Source organism: Suncus etruscus, chromosome 2 (genome assembly GCF_024139225.1).
Source record: "Suncus etruscus isolate mSunEtr1 chromosome 2, mSunEtr1.pri.cur, whole genome shotgun sequence".
Taxonomy (NCBI): domain Eukaryota; kingdom Metazoa; phylum Chordata; class Mammalia; order Eulipotyphla; family Soricidae; genus Suncus; species Suncus etruscus.
Genome location: NC_064849.1, coordinates 133,494,080 through 133,515,769, shown reverse-complemented (window position 1 = coordinate 133,515,769; position 21,690 = coordinate 133,494,080). Strand labels below are relative to the sequence as shown.

The window sequence follows — 21,690 nt, the reverse complement described above, 5'->3', positions numbered from 1 at the left end:
TAGTTTACCCAAACTGTAACAAAGTAATTTATTTTCTCAAACACAGGAATAAACAAATCTAAAGGCCTTCATTGACACAACCAAACTATCAACCTTTCTTCTAAACTGGTAAAACCCTAAGCTTCATACCATATTGGCCACTTGTAAATTCTATCTAGCACACTACATTTAAACATTCAAAGAGCTCACCTTACTGACACCAACTTCAGGGATTCGAACAGTATGTTCCATATCTTTTTCTCTGCAGAGTTAAGTAAAATGTCTTTAATAATTTTTGAAGCAATTAAAGTAATACAGGAACATGGGAGAAAAATTTCACAAAGGTATGATTAAAATACAAGTCCCTCTATCATATTAAATCCAAAATCTTTAATCCCACTCTGAAATTAGAATCCAAATTATAGTATAGATTACTTTTCCCATTAGGAAGAAAAGAAATCTATTATTATTAAAACCTACCTCTTGGGACCAGAGAGAGTTCAAAAAGCTAAAGCGCTTGCCTCGGTTATCCTATTTTCATCCCTTATACCAGAGAATCACCCAGCACTACGTAGAGCCCTTGAACATCAAGATGCGAGAAACTCCAAGTATCACCATCACCAGACATGACCCAAATTTAGATAAATAAAACATACCTCTCTAACAATTTTCTTATGAGTTACAAATGGGAAAAAGAAAAAAAAGTTGGAAGTTAATAAATGACTTTAGGTCAGAAACTTAAAAATACAAAAAAGCAGAAGCTGAAGAGATCATTTAAGAATTAACCTTACATTCAACTAAAGGTTAGATCACCACACTGATCTGGAGCTCTGCCTAGAACAATCCCAAGCCCAAGCGGTCTCAAGAACCGCAGGGTGTGGCAAAAATAAATAAATAAATAAATAAATAAATAAATAAATAAATAAATAAATAAATAAATTTAAGAAACTAAAAAGTAACACTTCAAAAGACAACAAAATGACAAAAATCTCCTGGGAAGATAACATCAACATTTTATCCTATTGTCTGGGCAGTTAAATATTAGGACTGTGCATTTTATTTCTTATTTTCCAATTACTTGTTTTTCCCCAGCACAGTTTGGGAGAACCAGGGTCAGACCTGAGGATGTGGTGCTGCTTTTCAGGCCAGCAGTGTTGAAGGGTCACCAGAGCTACAGAGTGTTGAGGGTAGGGGACAGGACGTGGCATACTCAGTGCTGGGGATCAAACTGAGTCTGCCAGCTCCCCTTAGGAACAATGAAGTCATTCCCTCCACTGATTCCCATACATGAGAGATAAGATTAAGATTCAAACTAAAGACACAGCTAATTTTTGGAGATCTTTATCACTTGATAAAGAAAGCTTTATCGAGGGGTAAATAAAGTTCAATAAAAAAAATAAAAAAGAGTCAACCTAGTTTTGGGGCCGGAGAGATAGCACAGAGGTAAGGGGCTTGTCTTGCATGCAGAAGGACGGTGGTTCGAATCCGGGCATCCCATATGGTCCCCTGAGCCTGCCAGGAGCGATTTCTGAGCATAGAGCCAGGAGTAACCCTGAGCGCTGCCGGGTGTGACCCAAAAACAACAACAAAAACAACAACAACAACAACAAAAAGAGTCAACCTAGTTTTGAATATAAATAAAAAAGCAAATGAAATATCTGTTTCTACCTCTTCAGTAAGTACAATATCTGCTTCATAGTAACTAATCAAGAAATATAAACCACAGAAATGATAAAGTATTTAAACAAAAAATATTAAATATATTTTACCTTCCAATTGTAGCAGGATTTACAGCTGTAATGATAAAAAGTGATCCTGTCTGCAAAACTGGTGATCTAATAACAATTACTCTGATACATGGAGGCCAAATTTTTTCTTCATCTGCAAAAAAGTAGACAAATATAAAATTCAAATGCTACAGAAAAAACTGGAAATATTTAGGGCTGAGTAGAAGACATTTATAAGATAAAATGTTTAAGAATTCAAATTTTCTGAATGATATACATAATGAGTAAGGCTTAACACTATTAACATTATTGTTCTAAAGTGATCAATCAAAGATAGCCCACAAATTAAGCATCTATAACAATTATAAAATTATTAGTTCTTTAACATCTGAAAATCTAAAAATGTCCCAAATACACATTAAGTTAGGAAAATTCAATATATTTTATTATTTTTTCAAATAAAGAAAAATTCCATTAAGAACAAAATAATTTCTTATATAATGAAATCTTTTTTAAAAGCACATTTTCATATTTAGTAATAAATAACTATATTTATCATAATATTGATATAGCTGAGAACAAGGACCAAACTCTTAGTCCTTAGTCCTTAGTGGCTTTCCCTCACCCCCTATTTAAAAAAACTGGAACATAGATATCTAATCCATTAAGAAAGACTTAAAATTACTTTAGAATTATAATAGAGATCACCTGACTTTGTGTTCTGTTGACTACATCAACAGTCATTCCAAGTAACATGTTTCTTATTTTGGAGGGGGGCCTCATCAGACAGTGTTTAAGGGCTACTCCCAGCACTATTTTCAGGGAACCAAGACGTACTGGGAATCAAACCTGGGCCTACAGCATACAAAATATTTGTTCCAGCCCTTTGAGCTATCTTCCTGGTCTCAAAAAGTATCTTACGCATAGTCCAAGTATTTATTCACACCTACTCTACAAACAACTGATAACCCATATAATTTTCAATAATGGGATTAATCAACTTAAAGCAATCAAGTTTGCCTTTCAGCAAATTTCTAAGCCACTTTGATTTTAATCGTGTTGATCTTTTACAATAACTATACTGGATTAGTGATGTAAAATTAAATAATTGTTATTTTATTCACCTTCATCCTCAGTGTCTTCTGCAGTTACATTGTCTTCACTGGTAACATCTTCTTCATAACTATCATCAGTCTGAGAATCTGTAATTTCTCCTTCTTCTGGTTCACTATCAGTCTCTATGATTTTTTCATATTTAAATGAAGTTGAATACTTTATGTTTTCACGGAGAGGAGAATCTATAGTTTTTCCAGTAAATGGAACTGTGAACTTGGAGGAACTATTTTTGTAATGCGTATCTGTTCTGGCCTTCTTTCTCACATTTGCAAAATCTTCTCCATCACTGCAGCTTTTGTATTCAGCACTGAATGCTTTCTGATCTTCTGAATTAAAATCCTAGGATGGGGTGGATGGAGAGACGGGAACATGGGAGAATCTTCTTAAACACAATTCAAAATTTTTGACCTGAATATTCCAATGAATTAGCAAAGACATATGTACAGAAATAAAATGTAAGTATTATCTGTATTCTCTTCATTTCCTATTTCTTTTCTTGGATCCCTTTGTGCAAATAAATGTTACAGTCCATTTGTGCAAATAAGTTAATCTTTGACATCTATTTAACTACCATGTGGAATCAACTGCCAAGTACTATAGACACGTTTATATGTCATCCCAAATTTATCTTTCTTTTTTGTTTTTGGGCCACAACTGAGCAGTACTCAGGGATTACTCCTGGCTCTAAACTCTGGCAGTGCTCAGAAATGCCACATAGAATGCCAGGCTCAAACCTAAGGCAAATGCCTACCCACTGTACTATAGCTCCTGTCCCTCTTTCCTTATCTTTCTTTTTTTTGGGGGGGGGGCCACACCCGGCAGTGCTCAGGGCTTACTTCCGGCTGTCTGCTCAGAAATAGCTCCTGGCAGGCATGGGGGACCATATGAGACACCGGGATTTGAACCAACCACCTTTGGTCCTGTATCGGCTGCTTGCAAGGCAAACGCCACTGTGCTATCTCTCCGGGCCCTTTATCTTTCAATTCCCAAACAGTTCTAGCCTAATGTCCACATCACAACTGCTTAGTCCATGCAACAGCATCACCAAAGCTATCCAATAAAAAATATAATTCAAGGGCAATATAATTCAGAGCAATAGCACAACAGTAGGGCATTTGCCTTGATGTGGCCGATCCAGGACGGACCATGGTTCGATACCTGGTGTCCCATATGGTCCCCCAATCCAGGAGCGATTTCTGAGCATATAGCCATGAGTAACCCGAGTGTCACAGGGTATGGCCCAAAAAGCAAAAAAAAAAAAAAAAAAAAAAAGAAAAGAAAAGAAAAGAAATTATACACACACACACACACACACATATATGTATGTATATATAATTCAAGTAAGACTAGCGAGATAGTAGAGTAAGATGTTTGCCTTGAATGTGACCATATTGGTTCAACATGGTACCCTAAGCACTGCAAGAAGAGGGAAGGAGCATCTGCCCTTATAAAGACAAATCCTCCTGTCTTTATAATAATTAAGCCCTAGATCAGGGGTCTCAAACTCAATTTACCTGGGGGCTGCAGGAGGCAAAGTCTGAGTGATCTTTGAGTGCAAAGTCAGTAGTAAGCCTTCAACATTGGGGGGTATGACCCAAACAACTAAAACAAAACAAAACAAAAAAAGATCCCTCTAGGGCAGGGCCACAAAATGTTGTAGGGAGGGCTGCAAATGGCCCGCGGGTCGTGAGTTTGAGACACCTGCCCTAGATAATATCATCCTTTCAATTAAATGTACTTTTTGTTTAGGGGTCACACTGGCAGTGTTCAGCAGCTACATTCAGCTCATGTTCAGGGACTGCTCCAGGTCATGCTCCTGGAAGCATGCCAGAGCAGGGATCAAATTCAGGCCTACTTCATGCAAAACATGTGGTCCAGCCCACAGAACTTTTCAGTGAAAAGTTTTCTTTCTGAAAACTGAAGTTTTCTTTCTGCTCTCCTATCATTTTCATTTTTTTTGTTTTGGTTTTTTTGGCCACACCCAGTAACACTCTGGGGTTACTCCTGGCTATGTGCTCAGAAATCGTTCATGGCTTGGGGGACCATATGGATGCCAGGGGATTGAACTACGTTACATCCTAGGCTAGCACCGACAAGGCATATGTCTTACTGCTTTCGCCATCACTCCGGCCCCTCCTATCATTTTCTTAACCAATATCCTATGGGCCATTTGAATTATTTAATTCATATATATATATATACAAAGAAATTTTTCTTTGAATTTTCTTAAAGTACTAACATGAGTACAAAATATTAAAAACTAATGCCTTTTATGACTATAAATATAAATAAGTAATCAATTTTCCAATAAGATACATAATCATTTGAATTCATAGTAAATAGTCCATATTCTGTATTTGCCAGCAATATATTTTTGTTTGCAAAACAAAAAAAAAGGTAAGGGGGCCGGAGCAGTGCTGCAAGTGATAGTGTTTGCCTTGCACATGGCTCACCTAGGATGGACCACGGTTCAATTCCCCCGCATCCCATATGGTCCCCAATCCAGGGGCGATTTTTGAGCATATAGCCAGTAGTAACCCCTGAGTGACACCAGGTGTGGCCCAAAAACAAACCCCCCAAAAAAGGTAAGGGACTGGAAAGATAGCAATGAGGTAGGATATTTGCCTTGCATGCAGAAGGACGGTGGTTCGAATCCCGGCATCCCATATGGTCCCCTGAGCCTGCCAGGAACGATTTCTGAGCATAGAGCCAGGAGTAGCCCCTGAAAGCTGCTGGGTGTGATCCAAAAACAAAACAAAAAAAAAAAGGTAAGAAATTGCTCTATACTAAAAAAAGCCGAATTTTCTTTTCTTTTATTGTGAATTATACATTAATTACTTAAATGCAATCCAAAAAATTCTTGCAAATGATAGAGCATTTTACTTATTCTAAATCTATCTTTAAATTTTTTAGAAATATCTTCTTTAAATTTTGTTTTAAGAAATCAACTTCAAGAGTAATTATGTAAAAAGCCCAGACTTAGCCCATATGAACATTCCTTTTAACTTACAAGTTCCACTATTTTCTCATTTTAGTGGATTTATTTAAAATATAGAGCTAATTATTTTCAATCTCCTGAAAAACTTTTGACTTAGGTCTGGAGAAGAGCTCAACAGAATGAGTTTACATGTGGGAGGCTCAAGTTTGATCCCTGGAATCTCATGGTCCTACAACAGTTAGGAACTATAGCTCCAGAGCACTACTAAAGATAGTCCAAAAACAGAAAGGTATTTGGTCCCATTGCAATTATGAAAATGTTAAAAAATTATAAAGACATTACCTCATTTGCTGTAGAAGATTCTGGGTCCTTTCTTTTCTTCTTTAATTTTTTCTCTTTACCTTGTTTTGTGCCAGAGGTCTGATAAGGCTGCAAATCTACTCGAGAATGAAATTGATAGCGACCGCTTTCCACGTCACAATAATAATAAATTCCAGTGGAAGGATCATAATACAATTGATTTTCCTTTCAAAATCAAGAAAACAAGTTCTAGTCACATATAATAAAAGAAAAAAAAATGAACACAAATGCAAATATATTCAAATGTAGTAAATTATTTAAGAACTATAACGCTATATGAAGATAATAAAAAGGCTGATGGGGCCAGAGAAATAGTACCACAGGTAGGGGCTCTTTTGTTTCTTTCTTTCTTTCTGGGTCACAACAGGTGGTGCGCAGGGATTACTCCTGGCTCTGGACTCAGAAATTGCTCCTGGCAGGCTTGGGGGGCCAAATGGGATGCCAGAGATCAAACCCAGTTTGGCCACACACAAGGAAAACAATCTGCCTGCTGTGCTTTCGCTCTGGCCCAGACAGGGGCTCTTATATTGTAAGCAGCCAACCTGAGTTCAATCCCTAGAACACATATTCAAGGCAGGAATATTCCCTGAGCAGCACTGAGCAAGTGGCCTCAAAACACATAAAAAAAATGTAATTTCCAAATACTTTATCACTTAATATTCTAATTTTATTTATTATTATTAATGTTCTATTTTTACTTATATAAAGTGACTATACTTTAATATTCATATCACATGGAATCACCAGTATTTGACCATTGTTTTTACTTAGAGATATTTCATAACATTCCACTTATAATTAATAAAAAATGTAAGATACCCTTTATAGGAGCAAGGAAGAAACTTCAATGGGCTGAGTTCTGAGCCTGGCATATACTTAGCTCGAATTAGATCCCTGGCACTGCATGAGAATCCCCAAGCACTAGACCCAAGCACTCCTGAATTACTGGCCCAAGCAAAGAATTAGGACAACATGGCTGGGCTGAATATCACTGGATATAGTCTCAGACCTAATGAACAGTACAATGGGAAGTGTCTACCACAACCTCACATTAAAAAATCCCTTTCAGAAGTCATATAAACTAAGGAATGCAACAGAAAAAAGTTAACTACATAAAAAGAATTTCAGACTCCTTACCCATACAATAAAATATTAATAGTTTGCTAGGTAGCCTAAACCCCTAAGCTTTCCTGTCAAACCATAAAACAAAGTTTTGCCTTTTAATAATATTCTTGACTAAAAACCCTGAAACAAAAAGTTGTGAAGTTCATAAATAGCATACAGAAGGCTCTATATAAAGAAATTGATAAATAATTGCTTTACTAATTAATTCCATCTCACTTAGCAAATAGTAAGACATGTAAAACAACCATACAAAATTAAGTTCTAAGAATTATGGATAAAAGAAAGATAAAATTTTATGTAATTATCCACATTTATAAAAGCTAGACAGCACCTTATAACCAAGATTTAACAGAAAAGTATATATTTTATGTACCGTGCATCATAAATCATCATAAATTTGGTTTGCAAATCAAGACCAAAGATGCATTATAATTTACTAAGATTAAACAATGCAAATTTTCTACAAGTAATCCTTTTTGATATTTTTCTTGTTGTTTTGGGGCCTCAACTGTGCGCAGGGCTTACTGCTGTCAGGTTCAGTGTGCCAGAGAGCAAACTCAGGTTGGCTGTGTGTAAGGCAAGTGTCCTACCTGAATCTTTTCTTTTTTTTTTGGGGGGGGGGGGGAAGGGGTGTTTGGTTTTGGTTTTGGAGATATACCGAGTGGTGCTCAGGGATTACTTCCTACATTGTACTCAGATATTACTCCTGGCAAACTCAGGGGACCATATGGGATGCCAGGATCGAACCTGGGCCAGCTGTGTGCAGAGCAAACTACCCAACCCACTGTGCTATCACTTAGGCCCCAGAATCATTTTTCTTAACTACCAATACTATTAAGATTTTTCTTTAGGGGGCCAAAATGGTGGCGCAAGCCGTAAGGCAGATGCGTGCGCTAGCCTAGGACAGACTGTGGTTTGATCCCCCAGCATCCCATATGGTCCCCCAAGCCAGGAGCGACCCTGGGTGTGGCCAAAAGAATTAAAAAAAAAAAAAGTTTTTCCTGTTGTCTATTTTAACTATTTCTGGCAGTGGCTCAAACTTGGTTTTTTGGTTTTTTGGGGTTTTTTTTGGTTTTTGGGCCACACCCGGTGGTGCTCAGGGGTTACTCCTGGCTGTCTGCTCAGAAATAGCTCCTGGCAGGCATGGGGGACCATATGGGACACCGGGATTCAAACCAACCACCTTTGGTCCTGGATCGCTGCTTGCAAGGCAAACACCGCTATGCTATCTCTCCAGGCCCGGCTCAAACTTGTTTAATGTAATATCTTTGGTCCAAAATAGACAAACTTCAAAAATAGACACTTTTATTAATTACTATAATAAAATTGGCAAAAAAAATATTGAAGTTTATAATGAAATGAGACACAGAGTGTACAGATGCAATTACTAACTTACAGAAAATAAGTCATTTGAAGAGATGCAGAATGGAAGGTAAAGGATGACGAAGGATGTCATATACATGAAAATGTTATTTTCCTAGAAACCAAATTATAGCTAGTCTCTAATAAATGTTTAAATAATTTATAAGATTGGCATACTCTTTTCAAAGTAAACCCCTCCTTACAAATTATTTAAGTATACCAACTTCAAACTCACAAAAATGTAATATGTAATCCATTCAGTACTGTCATACTATTTCCTAGATTAGTTAACAGTAGTTCCAGTAAAGGGTCAGTGACCGTCGCTTCATTTGAGATACACATCCTATAACATATCACATGCCTAGACCCTCCAGATTAAGGGATATATGTGAGTTACATTATCATTATATAGTCTTTAATATAGACAACAAATTTTAATATATAGACAACAAATTTTCGTTTGGGGTTTGAGTCAGTGGTACATGATATTTATACACTATTTCCTAGTTTGCACTGTTAACAGACTGATTTTAAAATGTTGAAATGAAGGGTCAGAAAAAGGGCTCTGAGAACCTAAGTGAATACCTTGTGTGAGAAAATGCGCCTTGTTTAATCCTAGAACCACACAGTCTCAAGAGTATTGCCAGAGTGATTCTCAAGAATAAAAACCCACAATTCTACCCTGAACCTCAAAACTACTGGTGCAAACCAAAAATCTCAAAAAGTAAATACCAAGATAGTTAAATGCCACAGAACATAAAATACTGACTATCAATAAAATGTCACTGGTTACTTCCTTTTGTAACCTCAAATAAATCATAAAATATGTAATTATGGGGCCGGAGAGATAGCAAGGAGGTAAGGCATTTGCCTTTCATGCAGAAGGTCATCGGTTCAAATCCCAGCGTCCCATATGGTTCCCCATGCCTGCCAGGAGCAATTTCTGAACATGAAGCCAGGAGTAACCCCTGAGCACTGCCGGTGTACCCAAAAACCACACACACACACAAAAAAAAAAAAATTAAAAAAATATGTAATTATTTGTGTTTGTAACAAAAATAAGAAACTCACCCCAGGTCAATGTTATTTTATAAAAACTACGAAACTAAGTTTCTGAAACATTTTGTAACATAGTTGACTGCTTCTATTAATAAATGCTTTTATTAAAAATTATTAGGTATCTTTAAAATACAAATATAAGGGCCTGAAATAATAAGTGGGTAGGGCATTCACAGTGCACATAGCTGACCTGGATTTAATCGCTAGCACCCCATGTGGTCCCCCAAACACCACCAAGAGTGACCCCTGAGCACTGCCAGGTATAACACACAAAAACAGAAAGAAAAATTAATCTAGGGCCAGGAATATTATAGTGGGTGCATGCTTTGCATACACAGGAAACCCTGAGAGCTTGATCCCCAATACCTTGTGGTCCTCTGAGCACCAAACTGGGAGTAACCCCTAAACACTGTTGTATGCAGTCCCAAAAAACAAACTGAAGTGTGAACCTATAATTACAACCAATTTAAAACCCTAGGGGTATGGCACATAACTATTTTATAAATCTTTACTCATGCTAAATAGCCTTGATCAAACAAAAGAAGTATAATTTTTGACATTTTGGGGTTTGGGCCATGTATGTAATATTCAGAAGACCATGTTATACAGTGGATTGAATCCAGGCCTCCTATAAACAAAACATGCACGCAGCCTGTTGAGCTAGCTCTTTGGCCCAGCATGAATCAAACAATCTTTAAGCATAGCTTCATGCTTTTCTTAATTCAGTATAGGGTTCAACATTTGTTGTCTAGCAATTAAGTCTATCAACTATACAGTATTAAAATCATTGAGATACTTACTGAATCATAATAGAAACCAGTGCTGTGGTCAAAATACAGTCCAGTATTTTCATCATAACTAAATCCAGTCTGTGATACAGCAGCTTCTGCTGCAGCTCTCAAACTTTCAGCTAATGATGAACCTTCTAAGTGAGTATCTTCTGTGGCTAATACAGATGCTGTTTCCTGAGTAAGAAATACTCATGTCAAATAAGACAAAAACTTCCTTTTGTCGGTTTACAAGTTAGCAGAATTTAAAATAATACACTTAAAAGTTACTTTAAGTAAGACTTCAACTTCTGCAATGGAAAGAGATGGCTATTTCTCAGAGCATCAGCTACATCAACTTTGACCCAGTACAGTATTAAAGAACTAAAAGTTGGTTCAAAATACCACAGAGAAACAATCCTTAAAACACCATCTGAGGGGCCAGAGTGGTAGCACAGCGGGAGGGTGTTTGCCTTGCACATGCTGACCCAAGATGGACCTGGATTTGATTGCTGGCAACCTATATGGTCCCCTGAGCCTGCCAGAAGCAATTTCTGAGCTTAAAAACAGGAGTAACCCCTAAGCGCAGCCAGGTGTAGCCCAAAACCAAAAATCAAACAAACAAAAAACCACCCTCTGAAATACTCTTTTTTTTTTTTCTTCTATTTGGGCCACACCCAGTGATGCTCAGGGGTTACTCCTGAATCTGCACTCAAAAATCGCTCCTGGCTTGGGGGACCATATGGGATGCCAGGGGATCGAACCGTGGTTCGTCCTAGATTAGGCATGCAAGGCCTTGTGCCACACCGTTCCAGCCCCTTAACATTTTTTAATATGAAATATTCTTAAAGATAATCTTTAAGCCTTAGATGCGGCTATTCTGGGTTTAATCCCCAGCACCATATAGTACACAGAACACTGCCAGGAGCAATTCCTGAACATAGAGCCAGGAGTAACCCCTGAGTATAGCCAGGTATGACCCAAAAACAAAACAAAAAATTTTTTTAATTAAATTAAAAATGTTTTAAATCAAAATATACTGACAAATTTGTTTTGATTTATGTATATCACAAATTTTGGGAACAAAACTGGAAACAATTACACATATGAATAAGTCCTAAGAAGTTTTTGCTTCTCAAACTAATATCCACTGTATAATTACATACCAAATTTACTGACTCTGGTATATGTCATGATGGACCAAAGAGATCTATTTTTACATAATAATGAAGGAAGATAAATTTGGGGCTATCAACAGTTTCATGTGTGGCATTTTATACCTGAGAATTTGAGGCAAAATGGTCTTCTTGTCCATATCTATTATTTTCTGTTATCTCAGTACCTGAATAAGCATCAGTTTCTATTTCCGACTGGTCTTTAGAACTGGCATCCTGATCTTGATGAACCAAGAGCTCAGTTTCTTTATTTGGAAGACTAGCATCCTTATAGTATGTCTGATAATAATAGTCTGTAATAAAATAAGTGATATCATTAACATAGTTTAATAAAAATATGTACTTCCAAGACACTAAATACAAAACAGCAGAAAGGTAAATAAGTAATATTCTTTTTGGGTTTTTTGTTTTAGTTTTAGAGACATGCTCAGCTGTGCACAGGGTTAACTCCTGGTTCTGAGCCAGAAATTTCTCCTGGTGGACTCAAGGACCATATGAGTGATAAGGATTGACCTGGATCATCCAAGTGCAAGGCAAATGCCCTAACGGCTGTACTATTGCTCCAGCCCCATTAAGTTATATTCTTAGAACTATATACATTTTAAAGTTGACGATGCAAATAAATCTATAGATGTAATATCATTGTTGCTATTATCAATAATAGTTTTCATGCTGAGGAAAAAATAGGTAAGGATATTAAATTATCTCTGGTAAAAAAGTATAAAAACAGGTAGATACACAGGGTGGGTGTGTTCTGTCAAAAAAAGTAACACTTAACTTTAAATCACATGTTAAAATATTTTTGCCTGTCACATAACTGAATAAAAAGTCACGTCAGTTAATTTTTTCTTCACAAATTTATCTGATAATGGTAACTTCTAAGAAATAAATTGCACCAAACAGATATACAAAGTAAATACTATTTCTATGTTGGGTAATTTAATTTACATTACATACTGAATAAAACAAGCCAAAATTTATCTGGAAAAATCACTTACTATACTTCCTTTTAAAACTCAGCAGTTCAGTTATTTTGCATAACATGTCACTCATAAGGCAGTAATATTGAGCTCACTATTCCCACAAGAACCTAAGAGACTAAGCCCTAAGTGGAAGTCCCCACAAGAACCAATCCCTGTCCAAGAACAGAAAGGCCAGATGTGAGTGGTTCAAGGTACGGCAAAAACTACTCAGTTAATGTGCCACTTAAAACATATTATGGGTTGCATGTATTTACAGGAATAGCAATGTATTTATACTCTCCCTTCAGAAAAGTAAATAAGAGTATCTGAAAATACCAAACCATATAATAAGGAATCAACACTGAAAGTTCTCTTATTTACTGAGTTGATTTTTTTTTAATTCCTATTAACCTAATTTAAATAAAATGCAATTAAGATATCTTCACTATTAGCTAAATAGCATGAATACCTGAAGTGGACCAAGGAGGGTGAGTCTCTGTTTGAACTTCTACATCAGACTTTTTACTATCTTCAGCTCTTCCACAATGGAGTATTTTACTGAGTTCTTCTACCTGAAAGAAAGATTGTAGGAATATGTCATATACAAACCAAATTATATGCACACCACTCTCCTGAAATTTATTTTTATTTCAGAAAAGTACCAATAGCAGTTAGTTTCCTTTTTAGAAAAACTATAAATACTGTAATTGATTTTACCTTTCTCTGAAAAACTGGGGGGGGAGTGGGGGTGTGCATGGATAAAACTAAAGCTGGACCTAGCACAAACCCTGCATATATATTTGGTGAACCCAGGATCACTGGCCCCAAGATCCATTTACATGAAGTCTGAAAACTAAATGCTTTACTGTAAAGTCTGTACCCATACATACATACATACAAATGCATATATATACAATCCCCCCCCCTCTCAATTCTCAAGCTTTTTGCTGCTCTAAATAAAGTAGTACTTAGAAATTTGGAGACTGTAGAAAAGATTAGGAGCCATTACTATTACCAGAACAGTGCAAATTTCCTATGCATTTAAATATTTCATATTAGAAACTACCCAATTAATTCTAAAAGTACAAAATATGCTGGCTCTTGAAATGTTTTGTATTGGGAAATTATAGCCAGGAGTACAATTTAGAATCTGGGGAGTTTATTAAAATTTTATTATATTTTGTTCCTTTCTCTCCTAGATATTTATGTGCCACACCTGGCTAAGCTCAGGCATCACACCTAGCGGGAATCAAGGGACTGACTATATGGAATGCCAGGATTAAACAACAACAGCCATGTGCAAGGCAATCGCCATCCCCACTACATAATCTCTCCAGCCCCTAGACATTTTTGTTTTAATTTGGTTTTAGAGCCGAATTCTGTATTTCTTTCACAGTGCCAAAATGCACTGCAATTGTTCAAGAACTAGTGGCGTAAAACACCCGATGCTACCAAGTCATTACAATTCAGCAGTAATTTTCATAGCTAATTTAATAACAAAACATAGCAAAGCTGGAAGCTTGAGGACCCTTTAGCGTTCAGACTCCAAAAGTGGTTTTAGAAACAAAAGAACTACTCAAGAGTTCTTTGTAATATAAAAATTAAGTTTAATGTGCAAATAACTTGTCAGGAAAATGGAACTGCCCAACAAATCAAACTGGTGGATGGGGGGGAGCAGGAGGGGGAGAACATCATATTATTTTATTTAAAAGAAAACAAAGTGCCCCTTCCAGTATCTACCCTTCCAGAATGACTATTTTATAAAAACGAGGTTAGCTGCTGATTCTAACAATGGCATGTGTTATTTGTTCCTACTTCCACCAGCAATCTCAAGATGAAAAATGCCTGTCACAATTAGGTACTGTTGAATCTGGAAAACTGTCCAAAAGAGTTCTTCCAAAGCTTAAGCTGTCAAAGTTTCACCTGGGTAGTAACAGGCTTCTCATTTGATGAACGGCTAGCTAGCTCTGAGACCACGTGTCAAACGAGTCAGTTAAACACTGACCCAAATGCAGAGCTCAGAAGTAAGAAAAGGGATGCAAGACAGCCTATGAGTCCAAGTTAGGCAAAAGAACTCAGCACTTCTCAACTGAGACTGCAAGAAATTTCAGTCTCAGTTGAGAAGTGCTGACTTATTTTGCCTATCTTGGACTCACATATAGATAGATGGATGGATAGAGATAGGTAGATAGATAGATAGATAGATAGATAGATAGATAGATAGATAGATAGATAGATAGATAGATAGATAGATAGATAGATGATAGAGATGGATGGATGGGTGGGTGGGTAGATGGATTGATGAACAGATATAGGCAGATGATAGATAGATAGATAGATAGATAGATAGATAGATAGATAGATAGATAGATAGATAGATAGATAGATAGATAGATAGATAGATATAGAACCCCTCCCCGGGTCCCCAGGATATTCCAAAGGGGGGCAACCGAAGAAAATCGTGTAAAAGAGGGCTGGATAGGGGAAGGTCATATACATGAAACCTAAGGCCAACCCCTAGATCAGAGAGAGCAACCCAGAGAGGGCCCCGATCAGAAAGAAAGGGTCTGAGACACTCGAAGCCTATAGAGGCTGAAGTCCTGAGTTCCATGCACATGGTTCCAACTCGGGCAAGAAGCGACATTTTTTCGGTTTCTTTCTGGGCCTTGCAAGGGCTCGACCTAGCCTTTGCAGAAGCCAGGTCCTCCTCACTCTGGGGCTGAGCTGCACAGCTGGACTTGAAACATCTGCACGGAGGGGCAGCAAGGACCAACTCCGGGGGTGGCTCCGAAGGCCCACGGCCAAGTTCCCTCCGGCCCCGGAGGCCCTTCGGGGGCGGGGCGGGGTCCCCAGCGGGTCCTTGCTCGGCGGGGGCGCAGCGCGCACCTGCGTGCGGAGCTCCCGGTTGTTGCTCTCGGCGCTGTGGTACAGCCGCTCGGTGTGGTGCAGCAGCTTCTCGATCTCCCGCACCTGGCGCCGGCAGCTGCGCAGCTCGCGCTCCAACTTCTCCACCTTGCGCCGCAGCTTGGCCAGCTCGGGCTCGGGGGACGGAGAAGGCGACAAAGCGGGCGACAAAGCGGGCGACGGCGCCTCGGAGGAGGCCATGGGGGCGTCGGAGAAGCCGAGCCGCCTGCCTTCACACGGAAGAAGCCGACTCCGGCCGGCCCAGCAGCAGCCGAGGCAGCGCGCGCGGAGCGAACGGCGAGAGGCTCCTCACCCCCGCCCGGCCGCCGCGGCGGTCCCGGGCCATGGCGCGCCCCGAGGCTCTCTCCCTCCTCGGCGGGGGACTGCGGGCAACGAGTTCGGAGGACGTAGAGATAGAGGGGCCCGGAGCTGGGCCCTTCGAGTTTGAAACCGGAAAACTTTATTGGCAATAAAGACCGCCCAGACAGCCGCGGGAAGTGCGGTGGAGGAGGAGGGGCGGCCGGAGAAGCTCTAAGGGCCGGGCCGCGGCGGAACCGGAAGCGGCGATGGTGGGTGGGCGGAGCCACGCACGGAACGGGAAGCGACCGGAAGCCGGAAGAGAGGGTCTCCGTCAGACACACGCTCATTCCCTCTAGTGCGCATTCCTCTAGTGCGCGTGGAAGACGCTCTAGCAGTTCTAGAAGCGACTCCAGTTCTCCAGTGAAAGACGCTCTAGCAGTTCTAGAGTCGACTCCAGTTCTCCAGTGAAAGACACTCTAGCAGTCGACTCCAGTTCTCCAATGACTCGGCCTGTGGCTCTCCTGTCGCCCGAGGCACTGTCACTTTCCTCCTTTGAATGTGGGCTGGCTGTGTGGTTTATGTGGGCCAGTTAAATGAGGTGCTAATGCCTAAAAAGGAGTCTAAGTTCCAAGTTGAGGATTTAAAAGGCCTTCCTGGTTCTGCTCGCCTTAGTTGTTTGCCTGCTGCTGCCAGGAGAATGGCATAGCCACACATGCCTGCTGGTGTCAGAAGGAGGGTAAGAGAGCTATGGAGCAAGTGCAGTGAAGATTCTCTCTGCTCTAGCTAGGGCTGGAAGGTCCAGCTCACGACATGAAGCTCACCACAAAGAGTTGTAAATGCAGTTAGAGAAATAATTACACTGACAACTATCCTAATAATGTGAATGAATGAGGGCAAGAGAAAGCCTGTCTCGAGTACATGGGGGGGGGGGGCAGATTTGGAACATTGGTGATGGGGATGTTGCACTGGTGAAGGGAGGGTGTTCTTTACATGACTGAAACCCAACCATAATCATGTTTGTAATCAAGGTATTTAAATAAAGATATTAAAAATAAATATGTCTTTTTTATATAGTGGGAAATAAACCTGCTCAATTCTATTCTCTGCTGCCAGTGGGGTGTCAAAGGAGGAAGATTTGGGACATTGGTGATGGGAATGTTGCACTGGTGAAGGGGGATGTTCTTTACATGACTGAAACTCAACTACGACTGAAACCCAACTACAATCATATTTGTAATCAAGGTGTTTAAATAAAGATATTAATTTAAAAAAAAGTTTCTCCTGCTCTGACCGCAGTGGAGAAGTGCCAAAAACCCTCAGTTAACAAATGCAAATGATGCCAGTTTCCCCCACCCCACCCCAGACTCAGAATTAATAATGATTGATGGTTGTGGGAAGACACCGAATTTGGACGTTTTTTATATGACAGCGACTGCTCTAGATCTATCGGGAATCTGGGTGACAGACGCTGAAGTTTAAGCCCCATTTACTCTATTCCACAGAAGAGTGGATAAAACCATTTACATCCAATTTCTATTGCAGTGGTATAATTCAAATATGTAATGGACATGCGTATGTCAGTTTTTGTTGGATCCGGTGAGTAGCCAACTGTCTCCGGTTTGATCCTCTCATTTGAAATCACAAGAATATCTGTGGAGTCATAGCATTTCAGTGGTTCTCTTTTATTACCCCGCATCAACTTTGATCAATTGACTCTTTCATCTTTCCTCCCTCTAGAGGCCCATGGAAGAATGGGCCCAAGAAGATGCTGAAACACCAGAGATGTTAATGGAAAGAAGAGGTGGTGAATGAAAATGAAATTCACTTTGCACCTTCATTTTATAAGTATATAATGAGTCAAAGTTACTGGACTTGGGGCAGTAACCTTGTGTCAAGGGTTAAGGATCTTGTATTGCATTCTGCCAAAGCTGTTTCAAATCCCAACACTTTAAATGGTCTCTGAGCACTTGCTATATATGTAGCCAATCTTGGCACTTTATATGATCCCACTGGAGTGATCCCTGGTTGTGTCCACAAAAACAAATGAAAGGCAGAGCAATAGTATAGCATGTAGAACATTTGCTTTGCTTATAGCTAACCCAGATCCAAAGATGGCATTCCTTATAATCCCCAAGCCCACCAGGAGTGGTTTCTGAGCTCAAAACCAAGAGTAAGCTCTGAGCACTATCAGATGTGATTCCAAAACAAAACAAAATAAAAAAAATTAGGAAGTTGTGAACAATGCAGTATGTTTGCTGAACTAGAGGCAAAAAACATAAAGTGCAGAAAGGACCAGTTATTTACAGACTGGTGGTTGTAGTAGTGTAGAACCTATGGAACTCACAGTATACAAATAGATTTTTTTTTTTTTTGGTTTTTGGGTCACACCTGGGGGCACTCGGGTTACTCCTGGCTCTGCGCTCAGAAATCGCCCCTGGCAGGCACGGGGGACCATATGGGATGCCAGGATTTAAACCACCATCCATCCTGGATCAGCTGCTTGCAAGGCATATGCCCTACCACTGTGCTATCTCTCCGGCCCCACAGTTTACAAATTAAAACAGTCATGGAAAACAGGACTATTCTGCCTTCCAACAGAACATATAATCAGCATATGTAAAACAAAGAGGCAGCCACTCTGCACTGTTACCACTTTGATTAAAGTCCAGACTTAAATTCTTTTTCCTTCTCAGTCCCTCAGCACAGATCTTCCGTGTGGCTGCAACCAGTCAGAGAAATATCACATATGAGATCAAGATCTAAGCCAGAATTGAGACACAGGACACCTATGCATAAAATCTAGAATCTGACTGACCCAGATCTATCTCCATCAGTCCATGTGGTCCCCTGAGTGCAGAGCCAATAGTTAGCTAGGTGTGGCCCCAAAACCAAAATAAAATAAATAATATAATATGCATAAAATCTTCAATACAAATAAAATAGAATTCCAGAAGTCAGTGCTCAACAGGCTGAGGGCATGCAGGAGGCCTGAGCTTAATCCCTAGCACTATCCTCAATTCCACTGGGAGTGACTTCAAGCACAGAGATGAGAGTTACTTCCATCACTGCCAGGTATAAGTAAAAAAAAAAAAAAGGAATTACATCCTTGAAGTTTGTTTTAGGCCACACCTGACTATGCTTAAAGCTTACTCCTGGCTCTGCATTGAAGAATCAAATCCAAGTTTGCAAGAGTCCTACCCAGTCCCTTGCTAGGCTTTTTTGGGGGAAGTCTCCTATGAAGTGTTCAGAATTGGGGTCCTTCCTGGCAATTCTCAGTCAATTGAGCCAGCATCTTGATATAAGGGGCTAGTGTCGCTCTGGTCCTGTGGTGCAAGGATTATTACCTGGGCCACTCTGGTGGTGCTTAGGGACCTGCAGGGCTGTACCTGGTAATACCTGGAATACCATGGGATGCCAGGGATGGAATTGGAGTTGGCCATGTGCAAGGGATATATGCCTTTATCCTGTATATTATCTCTCTAGCCCCTGGAATCCCTCTGTTCTTTATTTTGGGGGGGGGGGCACACCTAGTGACACCCAGGGATTATTCCTGACTATAAGCTCAGAAATCGCTTCTGGTTTGGGGGACCATATGGGATGCCAGGAGATCGAACTTGGTCCGTCCTAGGTTAGCACATGCAAGTCTTATCGCTTGCGCCACCACTCCGGCCCCTCTGTTCTTTCAACACATACTTATGGAACATGCATGAGGCTTGGGTTCATCGTTATTACTGCATGATCTTCTGAGCATCCTCTCAGTACAAAACTAGGAGCAGCCCCAAACAAAAAACCTATACTGAACAGACTCATTAATATTCATTTGTATATTAGATATTGTAGACAGATGCATGCACACACTTAGAAATTTTCTTCAAAATTATATATAGATATATGTATAGATATATTATACATTTATATTATGCATTCATTGACTCTGGAGAAGTAGAATAACTAACCTGACTTAATTTCTCAAATTATTTGTACTGGAACTAATTGACAATTTGAAGAAAGAACAGAATTTATTTTGACCAGAAGGTGGCACTAAAGCGTTAATGTTTGCAAATATTGTAGGTCCAAGAACTAATAGGGCTAGGTATTGTATATTCAAGAAAACAAATATTATTTAAAGCCTTTTCCCATCTAGCATCAGTGCCTGATCCTCAGGGACAAAGAAATTAGATGACTGTGTGCATTCACAATGGGCAGTTCCCAACTCCACTCAGTTCTCTGTTCCTTCCCCTACAAGTAGTCAGATTAGAGGACTGACTGACTACTTAACCTTAGGGCAGTGTTGGAAAAGCTTGGGGTTCTGGGAACAAAGTCATTTATCTGAAAAAGTTCCCCATTTTCAGCCATTATAAGAGGAAATTGACATGAAATTTATTTCAATAAAATACACTTCAATTGGGGCAGGCAAGGTGGCGCTGGAGGTAAGGTGTCTGCCTTGCAAGTGCTAGCCAAGGATCAGGACCACGGTCCCCCCAAGCCAGGGGCAATTTCTGAGTGCTTAGCCAGGAGTAACCCCTGAGCATGAAACAGGTGTGGCCTAAAAATCCAAAAAAAAATACACTTTAATTAATGTTATTGTATAAATGGAATTATTACTGGGCTCTTGCCATCGTGTTATTTTAAGTTGGATGAAACTTTACACATATCTGTTTTACTGCATTCTTTTATGATTGCTTATTTTTAGTTCTTCATCTAAGAAATGGCAAAGAATATTAGGAAAAATTATTTATCCTTACCCTCCAGATAATAATGAATACTCCAGCGAGGCTTTTTTTTTTTTTTAACTCTGAGAAACAACTTTAGAATGCTCTGGAGCTAGAGTTTATTAAAGGAAAAAGTCATTTAGATGCTTCTTAACATAAGGAAAGCTTTCTTCTGACTAATATAGGGAAAACTACTAAAACAAAAGAGGGGCCAGAGTCATAGTACAGTGGGTAGGATGTTTGCCTTGTATACAGCTAACCCAAGTTATATCTTTGACATATTATACGGTTCCCTTCCCCACACACAAGCGCACACAGATTAATTCTGACCTCAGAGCCAGAATCCCTGAATGCCACCAGGTATGCCCCACCCAAAAAGAGAAAAAAGGCAATTTGACTCACACAGCACAAATGGGGATCCAACATCTATATATTAAGATTAGTTCATCTAGAATAAATGGGTACATATTTAGAATCCTACAACCTTCCAAAATTGAGTAAGAAATTGAAAACTTGAACAGATGAATCAGTAATGAAATTGAAACAATAATCAAAGTTTTTTGTTTTCTGTTTTTTAGTCACACCCGGCAGCGCTCGGGTTACTCCTGGCTCTATGTTCAGAAATCGCCCCTGCAGGCACAGGGGACCATATGGGATGCCGGGATTCGAACCACCGTCCTTCTGTATGCAAGGCAAATGCCTTACCTCCATGCTATCTCTCCGGCCCCAATAATCAAAGTTTTTATTAAAAAAATCCAAGATCACTAGCCAGAGAGAGAGCACAGCGATAGGGCATTTGCCTTGCATGCAGCCAATCCAGGACAGATGGTGGTTTGAATTCCAGCACCTCATATGGTCCCCAGGCCAGCCAGGAGTTATTTCTGAGTGCAGAGCTAGGAATAACCCCTGAGTGCCGCCAGGTGTGACCCCCCCCCCCAAATCCAGTATCAGATGACATCAGTAGCAAATTCTCTCAAATTTTGAATCTAATACCTCTCCTCAAACTCTTCAAAAATAGCAAAAAGGAGATATGCTCCCAAACACAGTTTACAAGGCCATCAACCAAACCTAGATGAGGACATCCTGCAAAAAATAGAATGTAAAGGGCCAGAGTGATAGCATAGCATGCAAGGCATTTGCCTTGCATACTGCCAACTCAGATTCAGTCCCTGACAATCCTCAAGCACTGCCAGGAATGATCCCA

General features: G+C 39.6%; 1 protein-coding gene across 1 annotated transcript in view; it reads right to left on the bottom strand.

Moving 5' to 3' along the window:
• AGGF1 (angiogenic factor with G-patch and FHA domains 1) overlaps positions 1 to 15,902 on the bottom strand; it is a 32,349-nt gene extending 16,447 nt beyond the window's left edge. The window contains exons 1-8 of the mRNA XM_049766051.1: positions 15,457 to 15,902; positions 13,040 to 13,142; positions 11,714 to 11,901; positions 10,467 to 10,631; positions 6,103 to 6,285; positions 2,831 to 3,161; positions 1,749 to 1,860; positions 190 to 241 (exon numbers count right to left, since the gene is read on the bottom strand). Of these exons, the coding sequence (XP_049622008.1) occupies positions 190 to 241; positions 1,749 to 1,860; positions 2,831 to 3,161; positions 6,103 to 6,285; positions 10,467 to 10,631; positions 11,714 to 11,901; positions 13,040 to 13,142; positions 15,457 to 15,675 (1,353 nt within the window). The 5' untranslated portion in view covers positions 15,676 to 15,902. The remainder of the gene's footprint in view (positions 1 to 189; positions 242 to 1,748; positions 1,861 to 2,830; positions 3,162 to 6,102; positions 6,286 to 10,466; positions 10,632 to 11,713; positions 11,902 to 13,039; positions 13,143 to 15,456) is intronic.
• Between the last annotated feature and the right edge of the window lie 5,788 nt (positions 15,903 to 21,690).